The sequence below is a fragment of the Aethina tumida genome, chromosome 4 (genome assembly GCF_024364675.1).
Source record: "Aethina tumida isolate Nest 87 chromosome 4, icAetTumi1.1, whole genome shotgun sequence".
In the NCBI taxonomy this organism is placed as follows: domain Eukaryota; kingdom Metazoa; phylum Arthropoda; class Insecta; order Coleoptera; family Nitidulidae; genus Aethina; species Aethina tumida.
Genome location: NC_065438.1, coordinates 25,964,555 through 25,987,259, shown reverse-complemented (window position 1 = coordinate 25,987,259; position 22,705 = coordinate 25,964,555). Strand labels below are relative to the sequence as shown.

General features: G+C 29.1%; 3 protein-coding genes across 3 annotated transcripts; 1 reads left to right on the top strand and 2 right to left on the bottom strand.

Moving 5' to 3' along the window:
• Positions 1 to 27: 27 nt before the first annotated feature.
• Positions 28 to 9,581, bottom strand: LOC109596045 (phosphatidate cytidylyltransferase, photoreceptor-specific). The gene is made up of 7 exons (XM_020011499.2): positions 9,376 to 9,581; positions 4,841 to 5,059; positions 4,607 to 4,783; positions 1,906 to 2,265; positions 1,700 to 1,852; positions 1,512 to 1,643; positions 28 to 1,454 (listed from the first exon to the last, which is right to left on the bottom strand). Exons 1-7 carry the CDS (start codon positions 9,439 to 9,441, stop codon positions 1,224 to 1,226), a joined length of 1,338 nt encoding a protein of 445 aa, XP_019867058.1. The 5' UTR covers positions 9,442 to 9,581; the 3' UTR covers positions 28 to 1,223.
• A 1,631-nt stretch (positions 9,582 to 11,212) lies between these two features.
• Positions 11,213 to 15,234, top strand: LOC109596048 (E3 ubiquitin-protein ligase MARCHF8). Its single transcript, XM_020011504.2, has 5 exons — positions 11,213 to 11,420; positions 11,477 to 11,805; positions 11,866 to 12,010; positions 13,197 to 13,317; positions 14,711 to 15,234. The coding sequence occupies exons 2-5, from the start codon at positions 11,488 to 11,490 to the stop codon at positions 15,171 to 15,173; spliced, it is 1,047 nt and encodes a 348-aa protein (XP_019867063.1). The 5' UTR covers positions 11,213 to 11,420; positions 11,477 to 11,487; the 3' UTR covers positions 15,174 to 15,234.
• A 185-nt stretch (positions 15,235 to 15,419) lies between these two features.
• Positions 15,420 to 19,548, bottom strand: LOC109596044 (bifunctional 3'-phosphoadenosine 5'-phosphosulfate synthase-like). The gene is made up of 9 exons (XM_020011498.2): positions 19,441 to 19,548; positions 17,798 to 17,918; positions 17,509 to 17,744; positions 17,200 to 17,457; positions 16,918 to 17,148; positions 16,630 to 16,866; positions 16,172 to 16,576; positions 15,830 to 16,115; positions 15,420 to 15,598 (listed from the first exon to the last, which is right to left on the bottom strand). Exons 1-9 carry the CDS (start codon positions 19,468 to 19,470, stop codon positions 15,501 to 15,503), a joined length of 1,902 nt encoding a protein of 633 aa, XP_019867057.2. The 5' UTR covers positions 19,471 to 19,548; the 3' UTR covers positions 15,420 to 15,500.
• Positions 19,549 to 22,705: the final 3,157 nt, after the last annotated feature.

Here is a 22,705-nt window from a genome sequence, read left to right as displayed (position 1 = left end):
AAAATTTCATATGAAATAAATAATAAATAAGTAGATATTGGAGTTTATTGACCACAATGCTATTTACATTGAATAAAGCACAGTCTACAATATGTATACATCTAACGAATATAATTCACATTTCTAGACACAATAAATGCTTAAATAACATCATCTCACTATAACATTTATATAATCTTGGGATCATACTCTATAAAATGGTTTATAAAACCAAACATGTTGTTCATAAAGATGTACTTATATATTAAACACTTAAAAAGGAACATAATACTTTCCATTGCCCCTGTATTTTATATACTCGATATACATATAAACAATTCAACAATAAGGAAACTTTCTAAGAACCAAACAAATCACATCAATAAGGGCACGTGTGTACGTATATAATAAAATAAAAATATATAACCTGTAGATTTTTTTAACAAAATATAAGAAGAAAATAATACGTGTATATATAGATAAATTATTTTAATTGGAATCATGTAAATATAAATAACAAGAATAGCTTTTAGAACAACACAAAAATCAATAGAATACTGCAGCCTTCCCAGTTATCAGTCAATTTCGTACCCTGTCCTAAATACTATTTTGTAGTGAATTTTAAAATACAATGCAGTGTTCATCTGTTTTTAAGCAGGAATTAGATGTTTAAGCTTATATCAGAAGAAGCGTTTTATGAAACAATCAAGTTGATATGTATGATAAAACAAATGCACGACTATTGCATTAATATTTCTTACTTTCAATGATTTTTGTGAAGTTTAATAGCTATAGTATATGGTATACAACATTGCCTACTTGACAAAGTAAATGCATGCTTAACATGTAAATAAGTACAGTTAAAACTAATATTAATAAAACAATCAATTCCTAAAATAGATCCGGCGATCTATAAATTGATGAGCAGTGGATATAATTGGATTGGAGATAATTGAAAACAATTTCAGACTAGTAATTGGGAAGCACAAAACATTCAATACCAATACTTGATTACAATTTATGAAACTATGACTAGAACAATATTTATAATAATCCACATTGCTAAAACATAAATTAAAACAATAAATACGTTAATTTGGGTTGTCTCTTTTTAAAGGTACACTTTACAAAATTGCACGGGCTCTCTTAATAATTACTCGCTTATATTTTGGACCCACCAGGGTATTCTTCCAGTCAAATTGATTTTCCGGCGTAGAGAGCAAAACTCAAGTATTACCATCCGCTTAGGGATTGGCCACCGCCAGAATATTTCTATTTTCTAGAGATTCCTTCAGCATGTGGAATAGTTGAAGTTGCTGTTCGGGTTTCATGTACAAGACTTGAGAGAGGAGTTTCTGTGGACTGTCGGTTTGAATGAAGCTACTAATGTAGACGTTAACGAAGGTTGCCATGAGAAATTGACAGTCAAATCGGTCCATAATACCCCCGTGGCCAGGAATTACATCACCAAAGTCCTGGAATAATTAAATTGTATTACTTATTATAAAACAGACGCCGAATAAAATGTTTACCTTTATTTTGAATGCTCGTTTGAAACCAGAAGCAAAGAAGCCGCCGAATGGACCAATAACACTGCTGAAAACTGACAGGGCTAGCGAGTGTATCATGAAGGGGTACACTGAGATGGTGTCAGGTAAACCAAACTGTAAAAACAATTATGCATGTATTTTTCATAACTATTCAATCATTAAATATTTACCAAGGACAATATTCCAGTTAAAAAGGATGGCAAATTGTAGCTAGTAAGTCTGAATAGTGCTCCTGGTTCACAATCCAATCCCATGCCATCAGACGATTCTTTATATTCAACAGGACACACGAAATATGGATATTGGCACATGACATACGAAATCTGCAAAAAACACAACGTAAAATTTTAAATAACGAGTAGATGCAATTGCTTACACCAAATCCAAAGATGACAGTGGATATTCCACCGCCAATAAAGCCTTCCCATGTTTTCTTCGGACTGAGTTTGATGAGTGGTGTCTTACCGAAGAAGAAACCGAACACATAAGCCATTATGTCGTTGCAAATGATCATCGAGACCGGCACGATGAACCATATCATTCCCTCGAATATGTTCTTGATAATTAAATATGATTGGATCACAACGATCAAAAGGGCAACGTGGGTCCAGGCGAAGAGCGAGAACTGTTTCATGTAGTACTTCTTCACCAGACTAAGTACAAACCAGACAAAGCCTCCGCAGTATAAACAAAAGGAGATGAATCTGTGGTAGATCACCAACACCCTCAAGAAGTCCTAGAAAATTCATATTATTCATAAATTCTTGAGAGATTAAAATCTAAGCACAAATTATAATATTTTATATTCTTGATATATATATATATATATATATATATATATATATATATATATACAGTCAGCGTCAGATCTGCAGTTACACCTCGAATTCAAAATCGCTTGCGGTGCATTATCGGCCGGCCCCCAGCACATACTCCCCGCTCACTCCGCTAATCTACCTTGCACTGTCGAAAGGTAAAGATGCCTCGAAACATTTCTGGTGAAACGCGAATGCGAATTATATTTTTACACGAACAAGGGAACAATAATATAGAGATATGTCTAAATTTAAAACTGTTATTAAATTTAAAATTCTAATTATCACTAATAACTACTATTTTGTTTTTCATTTTTTGAGAATCTTGTATATGAGAAACTGCTCATAATTATTTGATATTTGAACTGCTCATGATGTAGTTTTTTAATTCAAAATAGCTTGTCTTAATGGAACATTTTATTTAGTATATCCAACATCCAACCTCACTAAAATGTAAGATTTCTTTTTAATATTAAACAATACCAATTATATTTTATAATTTTGTATTTAAATATTATGTTTCATTTTAGTTGTTATTTATAGAAGTATTTACAATATATTTTGTTCAAATAGACATTTAATACTAATAATTTGTTTTATTAAATATATTCTTATTTTTGAATTTATTTGTTTACTTTAATTATACATTTAACTTATAATACGAATACGATATGGTAAAAACTTTCGTATGATAGAGTATAATTCTTAATTTCCAACATATTATATGATAATTGAGTAAAATACCTTTTAGAATAAATATATTAGAATTAGGACAACAATTATTATACGAATTAAACAATAAGAACTGTAACTATAAAAAAGTTGTATACATTAATATTCGATTCAAAATACATAACGTGAATAAGCAATATTCTTAATTTGTCAAAAATTAATGATGCGAATCTGTTGCAATAACACATCAGAAAACATTTATTTACTGTGTCACAATTGAACACTCGCACAGTTTTTACTACTATCCCCTCCAATCTCACACACTCGCCGCAAGCGAATATATAACATTTTATAATAAGTTCCACAGTCCACTTTCTTAAACACATGACATTGTTAGTGTTAAAAAATAAGTTATACACATGTATTATGCATATGTATGTAGTTCAAAAGTTTGTGGATAGAAGTTTTTTAATTAATGTCTTCCATAAAATGTTTAAAACTTTACCTTATCATGTTACAATTTTAAATATATGATTTTTATTTTCTCTAGAAACTAGTATGCCTTAATCACGCTTTCCAAAAATATATAATTTAAAATCAAACATTTTGTAAGATATTTCATAAAAGGATTTAATTAAAATTTTGTTCAGTCAGTAAACTCCGGATCTAAATATAATTGAAATCTTATGGAACAACATGCAATCTCGAGACCATTGCCGATATTTTATTGAATCTTTCCCTCACCGTTTACAAGTGGTCAAAACAAACAATGGGTACTCAACAAAATATTAACAATTTTGTTTAAAGTTATGTATAAATTATTTGACAAATATTTTCTTCAAAAGTGTATCATTTCTGTGACCAGTCACATCTCACATTTATTTTGTTTAAGATATAAATTAAGTATATATTATTTTGATTTAGGTATAATATATAAATATAATATATAATATTTTGATTTTAACAACGAACATGTTTTTAACAACAAACTTTTATATTCACACATACTCTCATAAAAATTGGGACTACAAATTTTCAAATAAAATATCGTATTTGGTAGTTTTACAAATGTTTCATAGACAATAATTTTAAACATTCGTCAATTAGTCAGTATTCCTATATATTTCAGAAGCAATTAGATATATCAAATATATTATACATTTTTAAAAAATTGACACATGACGCTTTTTCTCGATCTGGTCAGGAAATACCCATAACAACCAAAAACATCCCATTTAAGGATCTCTAAACACAAACTAGGTTTGATGATGTCTATTATGGCATATATAGATAGCAATTGAAAGTAATAAAATGATCGTGCACATTTTTATTTGAAGATTAAAAGCTGCACTGTTAATAATGTAATAAAACCCACGGCTCATTTTAATTTTGCATGTGTGCAATAGTCGGTTAATAAAAAACGGTTGGTTAATAAACAACTCGATTAAAATTATGTCAAATGAATTAAATTCCATTGTTAACGACTGATTATTTAATCGTTTATATTACTGAATAGATACAATGTCGTTAATATTATGATTTGATGTGCCACTTTTCCATCAAAAAATTATTTCGCCTGTAGTAACTTACAGTTTTATTAATGGCTACTCCAAAGTAATCAACCAGATTCTCCCCATAAAAGAAATAGTTGGAGGTGATTAGGAAATACCAGGAAAGGGATCTGAACCACGGCAATCCATGTATGCGGTAAACCGCATAACCGATGTTAATGATCTCTTGGAAACATTTAACTTGGACCATCAGAGTCTGTAAAACAAAAAAAATTCAATTTAGTGAAAGTCAATTATGATATTAAAAACTTACGGTTAACATAAGAGCTAGGGGACCTCCGTATATGACTAAAAAGAAGAAACCTATCATGATCAAACTAAAAATGCCCCGTATCACCCAATTTCGCCATTTGTCGGGGAGATCTTGCAAACAGGTGGCCAATAGACCGGGTGCCTTGTCCGTACCACTGGGAATGGTGCTGGATAAATCGGTCGATAGTTTCTGTTCAATTTTGTCATCTTCACTGTCAATCTGAAAAGAAACAAAACTCTTTTAGTCTCAGGATTTTAATATTATTTGTTTAATTAGTTTGAATAATTAAAAGTATTAAGAATATTTTTAAAAAAATCAGTAATTACACTGGTTTATATGAAAAGACGTATTAGATGGAAATGAACTTCTCAACAGTAAAATTTTACATGGGATTAAACCATGTTAATGGGGTTAATGCTTTTAGTTAGTCCCCTTTTTTCAAAAATAACAAAAAAGAAATGTTTTAACAAAAATAGGGTATGTGTTAGTACACAGAAGTCTATTTTTGGATACAAGAACATTTTAAACCAGTGTGTGATTATAATATTAAACTCTCTACATATAAATCTAGACCCGATAAATAACTCTCGATGTTAATAATCATAAAGCATTTGATCATTTTAATGTGATTAATGTTGGACATTAGGTGAATATTTATTTTTATTAATAACATATTTTATATTTTATGTTGTTTTAATTTTATATTTTATTTTTTATATTTTAACATATATTGAAGTTAAAAATTACTAAAATGATTCATTTAACTTCAGTTATAGAATAAAATCTATAGAGTTGTATAATACTTTATTTTTTACTTTAAATGAGTGTATTTCTCGAATTCTTAATATTGGATGTTTGTTTATGGACCTGCCCTCTTTATCACCAAGTTGTGAATGTTTATTTCGTTATCATTTCCTGTAATTCTTGCCTTCAATTAGAAATCAAGGAAAAAAGATAATAATTATATTTTTTCGTTCAATATTTCATTGTTACTGAATTATTAAAGCTATGAAGTTGTACAATGGTTTAAAATATGCGTCTACGTATCCTCTATAATTAAAAAAATAGAGAAAATGCCCAATAAAATAAAACAGCTTTTATAGACCTTAATGTGGATTCATATTTCGCAAAAAATTGTATTTCGGAGGAAGTGGATTAAATTTCTCAAAATCCATAGTGTTATTAATTTTCCATTAAGAAACAGGTCGTCGTGTATTCAATTTTCATTACATTAAAAATACATTAATAAATATTAGGTAATATAAAATAGTTAACAATAACACTCCTTAGGCAATTTAGTACTTTCTATCATAAAAAAATAATTAAGTCATAATAAACGATCTGTTTAGAACTAAATTAAATTACGTGGGGACTCGTTTAGTCTCCATTCAGTTTATCGATTTTCCAACGTATTTATACACCATTATAGTATATTGACAAACGAGATAAATTAAATTATCCATAGAACTCGTTATGCGACACTTGAGAATTGTGTGGCAACAGACAACTGGTTACCAGAATTGTCCGTGTACTTTGTAACGTTACCTCGGGCAAAAATTAATTAGTTAAAAAAGGAGTACGATTGAGATGGGTAAACAAACATTATGTAAACGAAAAATTGAAAATTACATTAAGAAACTGATCATTACAAAATTGTATGTGTTACTAAAAAATTAGTTTGAATATGTGTGATATCATTATTTAAACATCTGTAGATAACGTGTAAAATATTTTTTACTGTCATTGTATTCAAATTTTCCGACTAGACGCATTTAAAATATAGTCGATATGAATTCGCACTTCACATCAAAATTCGTGACTAAACTCAAGTGACTTATAATAGACAATTTAATTAGTATTTTATCACTATACGGCTTCTGTTGACTGTAAAAGTACAATAGAATAATCCATATATTCATGTATATAATCCAGAGAAATAGCAAATTTTGTCCAACTTTTTGGCTTTTATGTTACACATCATAACATGTTACACATCATAACGTCGGAGATATTACTTTAAAGGCAATATTAGTCTGATTTGGTAGCCAAAGAAATAACACATCCAAATGTATTTTTGTTTTGTGGATGTATTTAACAATACTCTTAATGAATAGAATTTATTCTTAGTAGGATTTATATTTAATAAACTCCAGAGAAGAGGAAAATAATAATGAAACATCAAGGTCTAACAGACAAATTGGAAAAATCAGTGAACGACATCCTTTCTCGTCCTCTACGTAAATAAAATATTAATTAATTGTGTGATACAATATCAGGGTGTCTAATATAACAATCAGACGTTGACTGAATGAACAAAACATGCAAGGATATATTTCAGTAAAGAAATCATTGGTATCGAAAAAGAATATTCGAACAAGACTAAAAGTTTGCACGAAAATGTATTGATTGTCCTCCAGAATTTTAGCGAAGGGTACATTGAAGTGATTTTCAATAGAATAAGATCAAATGATAAAAAATACATTCATCGTCCTCCCAGATAACTAGTAAATCTTTAAAACACGGTAGAGGAGGTTCCTTTCCTTGGCATGGTATAGGACAATTACAAAAATTATTAGTAAAATGGTCCATTTCGTCACGAGAGATGTAACGGAACCATTTGCCAATCATAATATACCAATTACATACATTTTTATGCTTGATAATGATACGAGTCATGCATCGAAATTGTTTAAAAGATAAAAATATTGAAATTCTCGATTGGGCGACATCCGGGTCTAAAAGCAATTGAAAACTTGTGATACGATATGCGATCTCGATTAAAACAACAAAAAGCATCAAATTTACATGAATTGTCGTTATTAATTGAGGAATCGTGTAATTTAATTTCAAACGAGAATTGCCAATATTTTATTGAATATTTGCGTCACCGTTTACCGGAAACAATATTGTTTCAACTTATGTATAAATTATTTAACAAATATAAATTTTTCAAAAAATTATTTTGATTTTGGTAGAATATAATGAAGCATTTAATGCTATTTCCTTGGCCACCACTGAATATAATATAATAATACAAACGTCCCAGACTTGATAATAGTGTTATAAACAAAGTATTTTTGGCAAATTGGGCAAGAATAAATGCATCATAGGCCACAGAACCTCGATAAAAACGTCGATATTAGTTTAAAACGTTTAATTGGGGCAATAATAGATATTCCATTAAAAAACATTTTAACAAAATTGATAACAGTAAATATGTGATTCATCAAAATTACAATGGACCAAGTGATTATTGTTCGTCTCTTTCATAATCGTCATCAGAACCTATTTATTTGGAATGCTAATTTCTCAATTCAATTCAAATCCACGTGCAACATCAACGAAGGATTGCGAAGTTCTGTGAATTTTAATGTGTATTGTACGTTCCCCAAAATAACTTCATCGCATGACATACGATATCAGTCATTTGTATAGAATGCTCAAATGACGTGGTGTGAACTTAGATCTATCACATCATATAGGTCACTCTTCACACTAGTCACTTAGATAGGTCAGTTTTGAATTAGATCCCTTTTTAATTCAAAATAATTACTCTTTCTTCTAATGCAGTTGAAGGTAACAATTTTTAGTAGTAACAACGTGATTTTGAGTTTTAGGTATTTTTTAGAAAAATGTTTTGTAAAATTTTGTGTACAATATTCAATTGTGTACAATTATGTATAATGTATTATAAGGATTTCTAATACCCCAAACAATTATAGCATAATTAAACATCATTAATTATAATACCTTTTATAACTTTTGATAAGATATTACACGAAATTACTTTTAATTCAATATTTTGTTGTTATTCGAAAAAAGGAGTCTACTTTAAACACAATAGAGGAAACTAATTTTAATGTTTAAAATTGCAAATAACAATAAAATCAATTATTCATATTTTAATAATGTAAAATTTTTTAGTTTAGTTGTTGACATTATAAATCTAAATGGAAAGACTACATATGTTACAAATTATTTATTATTAAATGAAAATCTGACGGAAATATTCTAAACATAGTTCAACTATTAAAATAAATAAAGCATAAAATTCAACATTTCAAGTAATTTATTACCTTGAAAACATTTGTAACTCTTGCTCATGTATTTTACACATACGTAAATGGAACATTCAAGATTTCAAGAAGTAAAAGTAAAATATTTGAAACCGTTTTCATGGATTAAATTTATTCACACATCACATGTCACAATTTCATTAGCAATTTATTTCAGCCAATTCAAAATCCCGATTGAGTTAGATTAGAAATCAATTACAAACACACATTTAATTTTAGTCGGTCAAGTACCACGAAAATTCAGATATAATTTTTCAGAAATTATCTTGTGATTGAGGAAAAATAAACATTTCAATGGTATGTAAGTTTTATTATATTAGTGTTGAAATCACAAAATTGACGTGCGTTAATTGATTATTTCCCGGTTGGCCTCATTAAATTAAATAAACGGTCGTCGTTTAATTGAAAAACTGCTCCGAATGTCCTTATTACAAAATTCAATTAGGATTTTTTACTTACATGATCGCTTTCCGCCGACTCCGGTGGTTTCGGATCGGAATCCCGTCGTTTGCGTACTTCCGACATCTGGGATACCACTTTTTTTCCGTTCACCGATCCCGCAAAATCACCACTTGCACCTTTAAAAAGTCCTATTTATGTTCTGGATGTGTTTATTATTCGTCAAAATCAATACTAGTAACAACAGAGGTTATGGTCTGGCGACATCTGTGTGTGACACTGCGGGACCCACGAATTTGAACTTTTGGCAACCTGTAATATAGCTGATTGAGGCGGTTAAGGTTCGTTCACAATGGTTAGTCGAAAGTCGAAACCACTAAACTAGAAAAACAAAAATAAAAAAAAATAAAACTGAAATCACATAAATAAATTTTGATTTTTAATTATTAAACATAATACGCTTACATTCAAAGTTAAATACCTATTTTTGTTCATATTTTATTATTTTATCTATACAGTGTAGCCTATTTGAAACTGGGTAAAATTTGTATTTTTTGTCCGATTTAAACAATTTTTTACATTATAAAGCATCAAAATATGTATTTGTAAATGTCACATTTTTTAGCCCAAGACCAAAACTCACAAGATTATTTTTTTAAGCATAAAGAATTCATAGTAGTCATTTTTTATAGAAAATCTAATTACCCCACTGGATAAGCACCTCCTGAGGTGGTTATATATAATATAAAATTCATAATATAATTATACATATTCATAATTTTGTAGAAAAATTAATAATCATATTTTTTATGAATTCAATATTTAAATCAAGTAATCTATGGAATAAATTGTCAAAAATAGCACAATAATACTATTGTAAAGATTAAGGCTTTCGAGACCATTGTTTCCATATCTATAATTGTTTGGGTTTATTGGTCGACGTTTGTTGGAATTATTTCCTGACGTTTCGCTAGCACGAGTGGCTAGCATCTTCAGTAGTCTGATTTGGTTCGTGTCACTTTTTGTAAATATTAATTAATTTTATTTTAAAGAATAAAAACTTAAAAAATGTATTTTTTAATATTACAGGAAACAATAGATTTATTTAGCTGTAAGTTCTTAGCTACTTCTACAGTTTCACATCGATCAATGATTAAATGATTATAAGCTAAAGATCGTTAAAAATAATCGATCGGGTTAATCAAAGTCCATAAAGTAAAAAGTTTCTATAATTTTGTCTATTATATAAATATTATAGGCATCCATTTCAAACAGTACAGCTCAATAAGTTGCTATAATTATGAGCACTACAGTAGAAAATTCAAATCAATTTTGCTCAAATTTAAGTTAAAAATTCTAATAAACATTTGCCATGTTATACTTAATTATTAAGTAATTAATTAACTTAAAAAAAAACTAGGGCAAAATCACATAAAATTGTTAACATATTTATGTACAGATTCCATTTTTATATATAGTGGTATAATTATTTTTTTTAATTGGTGTATGAATTTAGAGATATATTATATTAGAAGTTTTTAGTTATCGATGGCAATGCGACTTGATACAATACCGTCTAAACACACCTTTCACCTGATGTTTAAAATGTATCTTTAAACATATTTCAATTGGCTCCCAATTATTGTATCCACTTAAACTTTAAGATTATCCAATAGTGGTCTAATAATTGTTTTAAATTTGTGCATATAGACATTTTCTGAAATTAATATTTGCAATTAGAATTTGTCGCTGGCGATCCACCGCGTAGCAACATCGTCTAAACAAGCCTTTCACCTGATATTTAAAATTTATCTTTCAGGCATGTGCGATTTCTCGTGGCATATTAGCAAATAATTACAAATGCATCTAAATATAGACTTCAATCAAAATAAATCCTGCATGTCGCCAGATCACATGTGTTTACGCATCCCGTTTTTGACAGCTGACATTTATTTTGGCAGTGTGACAGATGTCAAAACAATTTTATCAATTATTTAGAATTCAAGTCGAAGCACAAAACCGTATGCAGTTATGAAGTGAAACATTCCTATTATGTCCGTTCGTCGGTTGATAATCCGTCGATGTAACTAGGGAACAATCGCAAGGTACGTAACTTGGATCAGTTTGTTGTTACATAAATATCTGACATTGTCCGTTCTAGTTGAACGTGAGATGCCTGTATTCATACAAGTCAAACAGAATGAAGTGATGTCGAATAACGCGTACAACACCGACTCATCGAAAAATGTGGAATGGAAAAAGTGTGACTCTGCTTCCACCCTGTCCAACTCCAACGGAGATATTTGTAGGATATGCCATTGTGAGGCTGATATCGACAATCCCTTGTTGTCACCCTGTTATTGTTCAGGAAGCTTGAAGTATGTGCACCAATCATGTCTCAGGCAGTGGTTGGCTGCCTCTGACACTCGATCATGTGAACTGTGTAAATTCAATTTCATATTGCATACAAAAATTAAACCACTCTCTGAGGTTAGTATTGGATCTGAATATATATTTAATTTTTTATTGCCTAATTTTTTATTTATTTAGTGGCGGATATTGCAATTGAGCAGTGTTGAAAGAAGAAGATTGTTATGTGGTATTCTGTTTCATTTTGTTGCTGCCATTTGTGTTATTTGGTCCCTATTTGTGTTGATTGATAGGGCTGCTGAAGAGGTGCAAAGAGGATTAATAGGTACATATTTCTTTATTTATTAAAAAAAACTAATTATCACTACTGTTTTAAGGCCTAATTAGTATATTATATTATAAAATTATATATCTCATTGTTGTCTACTTATGTCCTTTATATTCTGATATTAATATGTGTTTTCTGTTGATTAAATATTACACAATTGAGGTGAACAATAAACTATCAAATTAAATAATTATGTGCTTTGATGTATAACATATCAAAGTTCTATATCTATTTATTGTGAATAACAACTGTTTATTATCTGACTAATTGACTTAATTCTGCATTATCAAAAGGATTAATGTGTCATTTATGGGATTAAGAGACAATATTTCCAAAATGCTACAGCTTTTTTATTTTGTTCATTGAATCATGTCAGTATTATGATTTCTTTAATTTATCTGCATGAATTGTTATTTCTTGAATATTTGGCTATTATATTTTTTAACATGTATTTGTAATTGAATTTAGTAATTGTATCGTTTGTCCTACTAAAAAATAGATCACACAAGTATTTCCACAGTAATTAACATGCGACTAAAAATAAAATTATCAGTTCATAAATAACAACATTATTTTTTATATCTTGGTTTATGTCATTATTGTAATTTTTTATAAGATATTGTTTATATTCATAAAGGAGAATTGCTTGGTTTCTTTTTCATGATGAATTCTAAATATCTAAAGTAATAAAATTATAATTTATTTTTTAATAAATATTTAGTTATATATGATAAAATACGAGATATTTATTTATTAAGAAATTAGTGTTTTGTATGTCTGCATATTATTAAGAAATAATTTTAGACTGAGTAATAGATAACTTTGTAAGAAACCAAAAAATGTGTTATTCATTGAGTATGTGTAATTGTAATATATGAAGTTAAAAATGTGACTGTAAAAATGAGGTCATGCGTTTTGACAATGAACAACAGCTCCAATAAATTCTTAACAATTAAAGTAACTTTTAATTTCTTAATTGTTTTAATTTCATGCTCCGACGAACCATTCTAAATTTTAAATATTTGTATTAAACGCATGTTTATGGTGAAAATGCATATTCAATTAATCTTTAAGTTTGTGTATCGTTTTCAAATATTTTTAGATTTTGCCAATATTGCTTATTAGATAACTATCCTTTTACAATTTCCTTTAAATATTTTCTAATTTTTATTGGGTTTTTAAGCATGGCCCTTTTGGACAAAAGTAGTTGTGGTGGTTGTTGGTTTCACTGGTGGAGCCATTTTTATGTTCATCCAATGTCGTCAGTACTTACATTTAATTTCTAGATGGAAGGCGCACAACAGGTATTTATACAATATTAATACAATAATAATATGTAGTAGATTAATTTATAATAAATTGAATTAAAATTTGAATTTGATTTTATAAATGCAAATAGAAAAATTCCAGTTACTTAATTAATTCTGATACAGTATTGAACATTTTTATATAATGTATGTAGGTAGCTAGAGAAATTGCATATTTTACTATTTAATCTTAATTAACATATGCACACCTTTAATTTTATACAAAATATTTTTTCTCTCATTATTCATTTTGTACTTAAATAAATGCGAAATGTGTCTATAGCACACTTTGGAAAAATATATATTTGATAAATGAAATTGTTAATATTTTGCTGCTCACCCTTTGTTCATTATAACAAGCTGTAATGTGAGGCAAAGTTTCAATACAATTGATCCGGAATTGATCTCACCATTTTTATTTTTTAACCAACTTTCAACAACTGTATGTATCGTGTTATTATCATGGATAAAAATCCATGTAATTGGTAAATTATCGTTGGTTGGCAAGTTGTTCCTTTATATCCCTCACGATATGTCGTCTATATACAAATCGGTTTATTTTAATATGTAAATTATCGTTGGCAAGTTATTTCTTTTTATCCTTCACGATATGTCTAATAATTTTTTGTAATGTTTCTTTAGCATGCGAGGGAAAGGAACCCCAAACCACGTGTTTTAAGGTTTTAGTAGTGTATGTGGGATCCAAACTTGTATTAGGAGGAGAATGTATTTATTTAAATTCTGGAGGATTTGTGCTAACTTAGCTTTGTTAGAATATTCTTGTTTAACTTGATTGTTCCATTAGACACACTGATATTGTGTGACCCAGTTAATTTATTTATTGATTTTCATTTGTCTGTCTATAATAGGAGTGTTTTTTTGTTAGGGCATTTTCATATTGTATTTTCTTTTTTCTCACTGAATTTATTTAATAAAATAATATAAACCCCGCTAAGAATAAATAAATAAACTATTAAGAATATTGTTAAATACATACACAAAACATATAAATAATATATGCGTTTAAAGTAATATCTCCTAATATTTAAATTCAAGTTTAAACAAAATAAATATGCAATGTGGTTGGTCACGGAAATAACACACAATAATATAATACTAATGTATTATTAAAAAATTGTTAATATATTGTTTGAAATTAAAAACAAAAATGTATAAAATATTTCAATATTTTATACTGACAGGCCAAAATTTGAATTAAACCAACCTTTCTAAGAAAAAAATGTTAAATTTAATATTTTATACTATTTCTATAGCCACCAAATGTACATTACACATTTAAATGTACAAATTTTATTCAATTTATAATATAGATATGTTAATAATGTAATATTATTATATGGAATCTTGTTTGAGAATTTATTTTTTTTAGAATAATTCTGGTGCAAAATGCTCCTGAGAAACCCTCGACGCCCTCTCCAAACTTCGCATACTCCTCAGACTATAGACAACAAGTACCTCCCTCTCAAGTCGTATCGACTGTAGATTGTGGCATGCCTTCGTCCAACACGACGTCAAGAAATGAAATGCCGATGTGTTATGTTTTCGAGAACGAGACGGAAGTCAAACGCAAAAAGAATCTCGAAAGAAGTAGATCTTCTTTGCAGAAGGCCGACGTCCACGTCGAAGATTTGTGTGATACTCCTCATCGTCACTCCGTTGAAGATTGTTCTGTAGAATCTAACATAATAGCTTTAGATATTGAGTGCCCTTCTAACACTATAAAAAAATATTCTCTTCAAAATACTCCAAAGACTGATATAGTTAAAAATAAAAGCTGTGTTTTTAAATCGTTGCCTAATTTAAGTACCAGTAGTGAGAATTTGCTTTTGTAATTATATCTCATATATTTTATTATTGTAAATTATGTAATAAAGTATTATTTATTATGTATAATACTTTGTTTTATTTTTGAAACTAAATTATATTTAATGTTAGATCTGGCTGTAAACATGCAATTAATTGTTTTGTATTTTAATTTAATTAGATAAAATTAAAAAGTGTTATCAACACTACAAACAAAGTATTAATCTACGGGTAATTTAAAGTACTTTGATATTTTAAATTAAACATTTATTTACTTAAATATACATGAGTAACAATAACAAATTTTGAGAACATACAAAAACCAAATGTATTAATACTGTTCAAATAAGTTAATTTTAACTGTTAATAATAGATTGATAATAATCTTCAATAATCTTCCAAGCTTTAGGTACCATAAATCCCTCTGGTGGTTCTTCTCCTGTCCTGGCAAATTCTGGAAATTAATAAAAATGTAAATTAATTCCCACTTAAATTTATTTAATTAGTTTAACTGTACATTAAACAGCAGACTTCGAATATTTACAATGAACACCTTGAATACTAACTCTAATTTAAAAAAAATTATGACATTATATCTCCAGATGATACTTTGAAACTCTATATTGGATAATTAATTTATGATAATGGCGTTTTGTAAACCGTTACGACCGTTATTAGTACTTACTTCTCATTCTTGTCCCCGAAATAAAATCAAAGTCCTCCTTTCTATTCGGCTCGAAGAACGTCATCTTTTTGTTTACGGTGTCGTAAGCAGCTACTCTAAATGGAATTATTTCCAACTGTTCCAGACCCGGAGCCATTCCAAGAACGCGACTGCCGTGAGAAGACTCGAACAAGTTACCATCTGGAGTTGCGTCCTTTCCAGCGGGATGTGGTACTCCGGCGGGGTCTCTGCCCACAATGTAGCAATTAGCACCGGCACACATTCTAGCTTTAGCATGCCATTGAACCTGTGTGAAAATTATTTAGAGATAAACTAAAAATTGTACGTATAATTCAAATTTACTTCAGTAGGTCCAGCGTACATCATTGGGCTGGGGAATATGGCTAATATGGTGCTGTCTTTATCCAAAACGCCAGATTCCAAAACTGCTTGATGTTGGAGCATTCTCACGTTCAATGGTACATCATCGTCTTTGGTCCAACCTCCAAGAGGATTTAGAATCAGTACTGGCTTTTTGAAACCTCTTTCCATTAATTGTTTTCTGGTGTCCGTCATGAGAAGAGCATGACCATTGTGAATTGGATTTCGGAGTTGGAAGGCAAACACCACATCGGCTCCCAGTTTATTGCAACGCTGTCTAAGCTGGTTGGGTGTTAATCTGTATTGGTCTAATCCGTCATTCCATTTAACTCTTTTTAATACCTCCAGATCACCTCCAAGGAGCCAATCACCAGATTCATAAATAATCTTAAATATGATTGTAAGTATGAACATTATTTGTTTATGAACTTAAATACTACCTTAATATAAGGGTGGTCTTTGTGAGTTGTTCCAAATTGTCGGGCGACTCTTTCTTCTTTCCTATGGTAATAGACCTCAATATTTCTGAGAATAGCGTAGCACTCTTCATTAAAATATAAAGCGACAGATTTTTTACCGTCAATACGATTTTTATCGTCTGTGGAAATAGGCAATACTATTGCAACACTTTGATTGTAAGTTTTATTATTTTTGACCAATGTATTAAAATGAATTGTCTAAAAATTATTATGTGAAATAAAAATAATTGTTAAGACTTGAATACTAACCTGTAAAAATTCGTCTTCTCTCATAAATCCATTCAGTGGAGTAGCCCATCCTTCACTAAGAACTTGTAACCATTGCAAGTCAATAGTGGTTAAGGATACTTTGGGTAAATTTTGAATTTCATCCATAGTTTGTTTTATTCGGCTTTCATCGATAAGTAATTCCTTCACTGGAGATGCAGAACTATCAAATCCATTTATGTTGTCATTTTGGAGGTGCTGTGGCAGAATTCCCTGAAAACATTACTTCAGTAAATGATTCATTATAAAATAATAAAAACATACATTTTCTTTTAACATCTCTATAACCAACATCATCGTTTCATTAACAGAAGCGTTCGCAGTTTTCAGTACTAGCTCAGGATGTTCAGGTTTTTGGTACTCTTGGTCGATGCCAGTGAAACCTTTTATAATACCCTTCCTGGCTTTTTCGTATAAACCTTTTGTATCACGTTTTTCGCATATTTCCAATGGGGTATCAACGAAGACTTCGAAAAATGGAAGGTCGGAAGACTCATGGATTTTTCTGGCCATATTTCTGTCCTGAAAAAGAATTTTATTGAAAGCATAAAATAAGATTTTTTGAATATTCACCTCAACGAACGGTGATACGAAGCTGCACAAGCATACGTGGCCGGCGTCAGCGAAAAGTTTTGCCACTTCTGCAACTCGTCTGATATTTTCTTCTCTGTCTTCTTTTGAAAACCCAAGGTTTTTGTTTAGCCCAGACCTTAGATTGTCGCCGTCTAATCCGTAAGAAGGGATTCCGTTGGACACAAGATATTCCTCCAAGGCGAACGAAATTGAAGTTTTTCCAGCACCTGATAGACCTATTGAGTATTTTGTTAGAATATAGCTTTATAGTATTAATAAAGTATAATACCGGTGAACCATATTGTGCAACCACGAAAACCTTTGAAGTCCCCTTTTCCCAAGATTTGACCACGTTTATCTCTGGACACATGATGTGATTCTTCTTTGACGTTCGTTGCCACTTGTTGATTCTAGAAATATATGAAATTTAATGTATTAATAATGAAAATCAAATATATTTACACACTACTTTAATTGAACTCATTGTTATTCTTCTTCACTTGCAAACGATACAAAGTTTCTGATACAAGTGTCAACTGATAACAAATCTAATTAATTATATACTGCACTCAATTTTGTTACAAGTATTCTAATACACATATAACTTTATCTCCACATTAGGTTTTACAATTTAAACAAATATATTCACATAAATAAAAAATATGATTAAACAATTTGATTAACTGATATATTTTATGGGAATATTTATTGACTAAAAGTATGTAGGTGTATGTATGATACAATGTGTACTTTATCTCTACTTCATTAATCTATTACAATAACTGTTTGTTATTGTGATCACCAGGTAATAATTAAATCTATACTATTGTCTCAAAAATACACACAACCAAACTTATATGGAATTATGAGAAACGGTGTTTCATTGGAAAAACAGTATTTTTAAAACAAAAAACTGATTATCCAAACCAATATTACTACAAAACTATAGAGAAAATAATTAAAACAAATTTTATATAGAACAACTAACAAACATGTCAATTTCTCAGAAAATATATTTTGCGGTAAATTATATTTTAGGAAAAAATTAATCTAATACATTTTATGATCTCTTTTTCTCCAATATTCAATTGTCCAGTTTCCATTTTGCGTTGATAGCTGTGGAACTCTTAACTCTCTTCTGTTAAATAATTCTTGAGCGCGAAGTCTCTTCCTAACAGTTTCGACCGAATCACTAACACCTGTAGCTTGCACAAGTTGTCTTTGAAACTGGGGATGGGATGTTGTGGGATTTATTATGTGAGATATTGTTATTTGAGCTAAAAACGGTCCTGTCCTTCTGTGGTGACTCGACTTCTTCTGGGCCTATTTTTTTAGGGTTTTCAGCTCCAGAAACCTTGAAAAGGTTTTCGAAACTCCGCCCTGTGTGATCCCTATCACTTTTGCAATTTCCTTCTGTGACATGCCTTGATCTGACAGAGCAATAATTCTGAACTAATAACCCCACATAAGGGATTTTGAATAAAATTTTAGAATATTATTAAGTTTACTTCACAATTACTATACAAGGGAACAAATCTTTTACACATTTACATTTTTTTTGTCAAAAAACATTCGCTTTTTATTTCCGACTAATTTTTTTTCATAAAAAATAATTCTTTTTTTTGTAAATACTGAGTGATTTTATATAAGTTGGTGGTATATTATTTTGCGATTTAGTAAAAAAGATAACATCTTACACATTGTTAATCCGTTTTGATTTTTCAAATATTTTGGAAGGAAATGGAAACACACACAATTGTCAAGAAAAATTTGTCAATTCAAAATAAGTGTTTCAACATATTAAAAAGATTGTAGTAATTTGACACTATTTTATAGAATGGATGAATTTATTAACGTAGTTTGATTTCCTTCATCATCCTAATAATTTGCCATGGGAAAAATCAAGATCTTGGTTCATTTGGCCACACTTACCCAAGACGGGATGTTTCCCCCCAAACCCATTATCGAATTCACTTTTTCCACCTGTACACCTGTTTACATGCGACCGCTTTCTAATCACTAGAATTGGACACGGACTCGGAAACGCTACTGACGACGAGAGATCGGAAGATGTGTAAAACTGACCGCTTGTTGCCTCTCCACTAGGAGAAAGCGATCATTCTGTTTTTACCGGCGAAAACCATTATATAATTTAATTTTTACCTTTTGCAGGAAGTGATTTTGTTTGTTGATTTAATGCTAGACGGAATGTTGGCTTTTTGATGGTTAAATATGAATTAGTTGCTTAACTTTTCTTTGCTAAAGACGCATTTTCTTTTTATATAATATAAACATCTTCTACAATTGCCTAATGGTTAATTTGTTTATTTATTCATTTTTTGTTGTGACCATGTTGATGTTTTACTTAATTTTGTTATTAAAACATTCAAGCGAACATTGCACTATTTTGTTAAGACAATTAATATTGACTTATATCGTTTTTTTAATAGTATAGGTAATGTTATATTATCATTAAAAAGCAAGTTAAATATATTAAATTTATTTCAGTTTTAAAATTAAAAAATAAATGTCATTATTGACCCAACATTGTTACATTGTTTGTACAGATAACGTATTATGTGATTATACAATTCCACAATATAGTAGAAAATAGGGACATCGATGTTTATTCAGAATTATATTTTTTGTTCTTTTAAGAGATTACCATGTCGTTTGGAATTTAGAAGCAGCTGACATACTTATTAGTGTTGTTATACTTTTTGGAAAAAAGTTCTCATAACGAGAAAGTAAGTAGAATATATTTTGCATATTGTTGGATATTTTTTATATATTTATTGGCTCAAATAAATCAATATTTATGAAATTATTTATTTTAGGTTAAAAACAGTTTTGTTGATACATATTTACACATTTCAACATCCAATAAAAAAAAATTACATATTTTATATATATTTTTTTAAATAAATGTAATACAAAAAATGAAAAACTGTAATATTTGTGAGTTTTAATTTTAGAATTCAATGTACTATTTATCATGAAAATTACAGTCAAGGACAATTGTAATTACTAAAAAGTATTTTTTTAAATTAATTAATAAAAAAATTGGGCTAAATTTTTTTACATATTCGAATAACTAATTATTTTTAAAAATGGTGAAAATTTGATTCAATCTTAGATAAAAATCAGAGTTTAAAGTCTTAATGATATAACAGATATTATCAATGGACACTAATTATTGGTCATTGACTGGTCATTTAAAATCACTATAATGTTTATTTTATTGATGTGTACCCGGACATAGACCCGTTTGGGAAATAATCAAATTAAAGTAATAGTTTCGTACTTTGTCTCCTGACATATTGATTTCTGAGACAAGAGGAAAATAATTTTTAAAAAGTTGCCGCAGATTGAGTCCAATTTTTAGACATAATTTTTCATCAAGTTATGAGAATTTTTTATATTCATAGCATATTTTCAAATTAAATTTGTAATGATGAATTCATAATAATACAATTATTTGTTAAAATGGACGAAGCTATAATATATTAAAAAATTATAAATCAACCAAATATTTTAATGGTGGAGATAATAGTAACAACAATTGAACACAAATTACCGAACTTACCGAATTCATGATTTCGTGTTATCACAGCACAGCACAGATGAGAATGAGAATGGAATTAGTACGTTTTATGATGGAGTGCGACTATTTATGTAATTGTAATTTTCCGGCTGATAGAACTTACAATAACATTAAAAATTAAATAAACCAAGATTTACGGAATGGAAAAAAATTGTGACCGTGATTGTTTGATATTATGTAGTAGGCCTCATTCAAAAAAATGAAGGTTATTAAGTTGCGTTTTTTAGAAAATTGCAGTTTTCGTTTTTTGAACGCAACCTTTGCCTTGAAATAAATATTATATCATAGGATTCCGTTACTATTTGTTTCCTTCATTATGGTTTGAGCTAGGTTTAAAAAGAATTTCCTGTCTTCCATTTATTTCAAAACCTCTGCAGTTTATAAGCTCTAAGTTTTTATTGTTCGACATTCTCTTGCAAAATTGGTTTTTGCAATGAATCGGCAATTAATTTTTGTATCCTTAATTAATATTAATGGTTACATGTTTTATTCATTGTGTATTGTAGTTTTTATACTTTTCCTTGAAATGTTTAATCAAAATGTTCAAATAAATGGTGTTTAAGGTGAATGTTTTTAGTAAGTTTCTATGTACAAACCATATTTAGTTTTAATTCTTAAATAAATGAGAGCACAAAAATAAAGGGCCAAAGTTATATATCAAGTATAATTAGTAGTTTTCCATTTGGACGATAAACGCTCTTCTAGGAATATTTGCAACAATAACTATTTTTGATAATAATTTGATAGATATCAGTGTACGTACGTACTACTTAGGTATGTTCAATCACGCACTGATTAATTGTTTATTTATATTAATTGTATCTATGAAAACAATGATAACTGAATATTATTAGATACACGCAAGGTAACATTTAATCTTTTAATTATACAGAGTATTTCATAACTTATCCGAAATTTGTTAACCAGATACGCACTTCTAAATAATAAATCGATTTCTTAAAATAATTTGAATAAAAGTCCAACAGAAAACGATATAAAAAATATTAAAATTTGTAACAAACCTTGTTTTTGCATTTTGTTATGCAGTGCAGTTAATATTTCCAATTATTGTAACCTAAACAATTTTTATCTACCGTACGGAAGTAAAAAAAAATTGGGTAAGACGGGCCCAAGTTTGCTTGTAGGTCAATGGAGAAAACTTTGAACAGCCTTTGTAGAATAACTTTTATTAAAATTATTTTAAGAAATTGACTTATTATTTAGAAGAACTTATACATACGTATGTACATACGTTTGATGTATTATCTAATTATATTTCCTAATAATAAATGAAAAATAACGTTTCATTCAGAAACCTTTGTATAATTAATTTCTAAAAAATAAAGTTATTTCAAAACTAATGTAAAGGTTAAGGCTTTTGTTTGAATATCTATATTTGTTCGGGTAGGTCGACTTATATTGGAATTACTTCTTGACGTTTCATTAGCACAAGTGGCTAGCATCCTCAGAGTTCTGATCTGGTTTATGTCTCTTTCACACTTTTAGGGTTTCTCCATTTCTGTTATTATTTTTGTGTGTATGGATCTCAATTGCTTCCCTAATCGTCCCAGTGTGATATCCACTAGTTGAAAC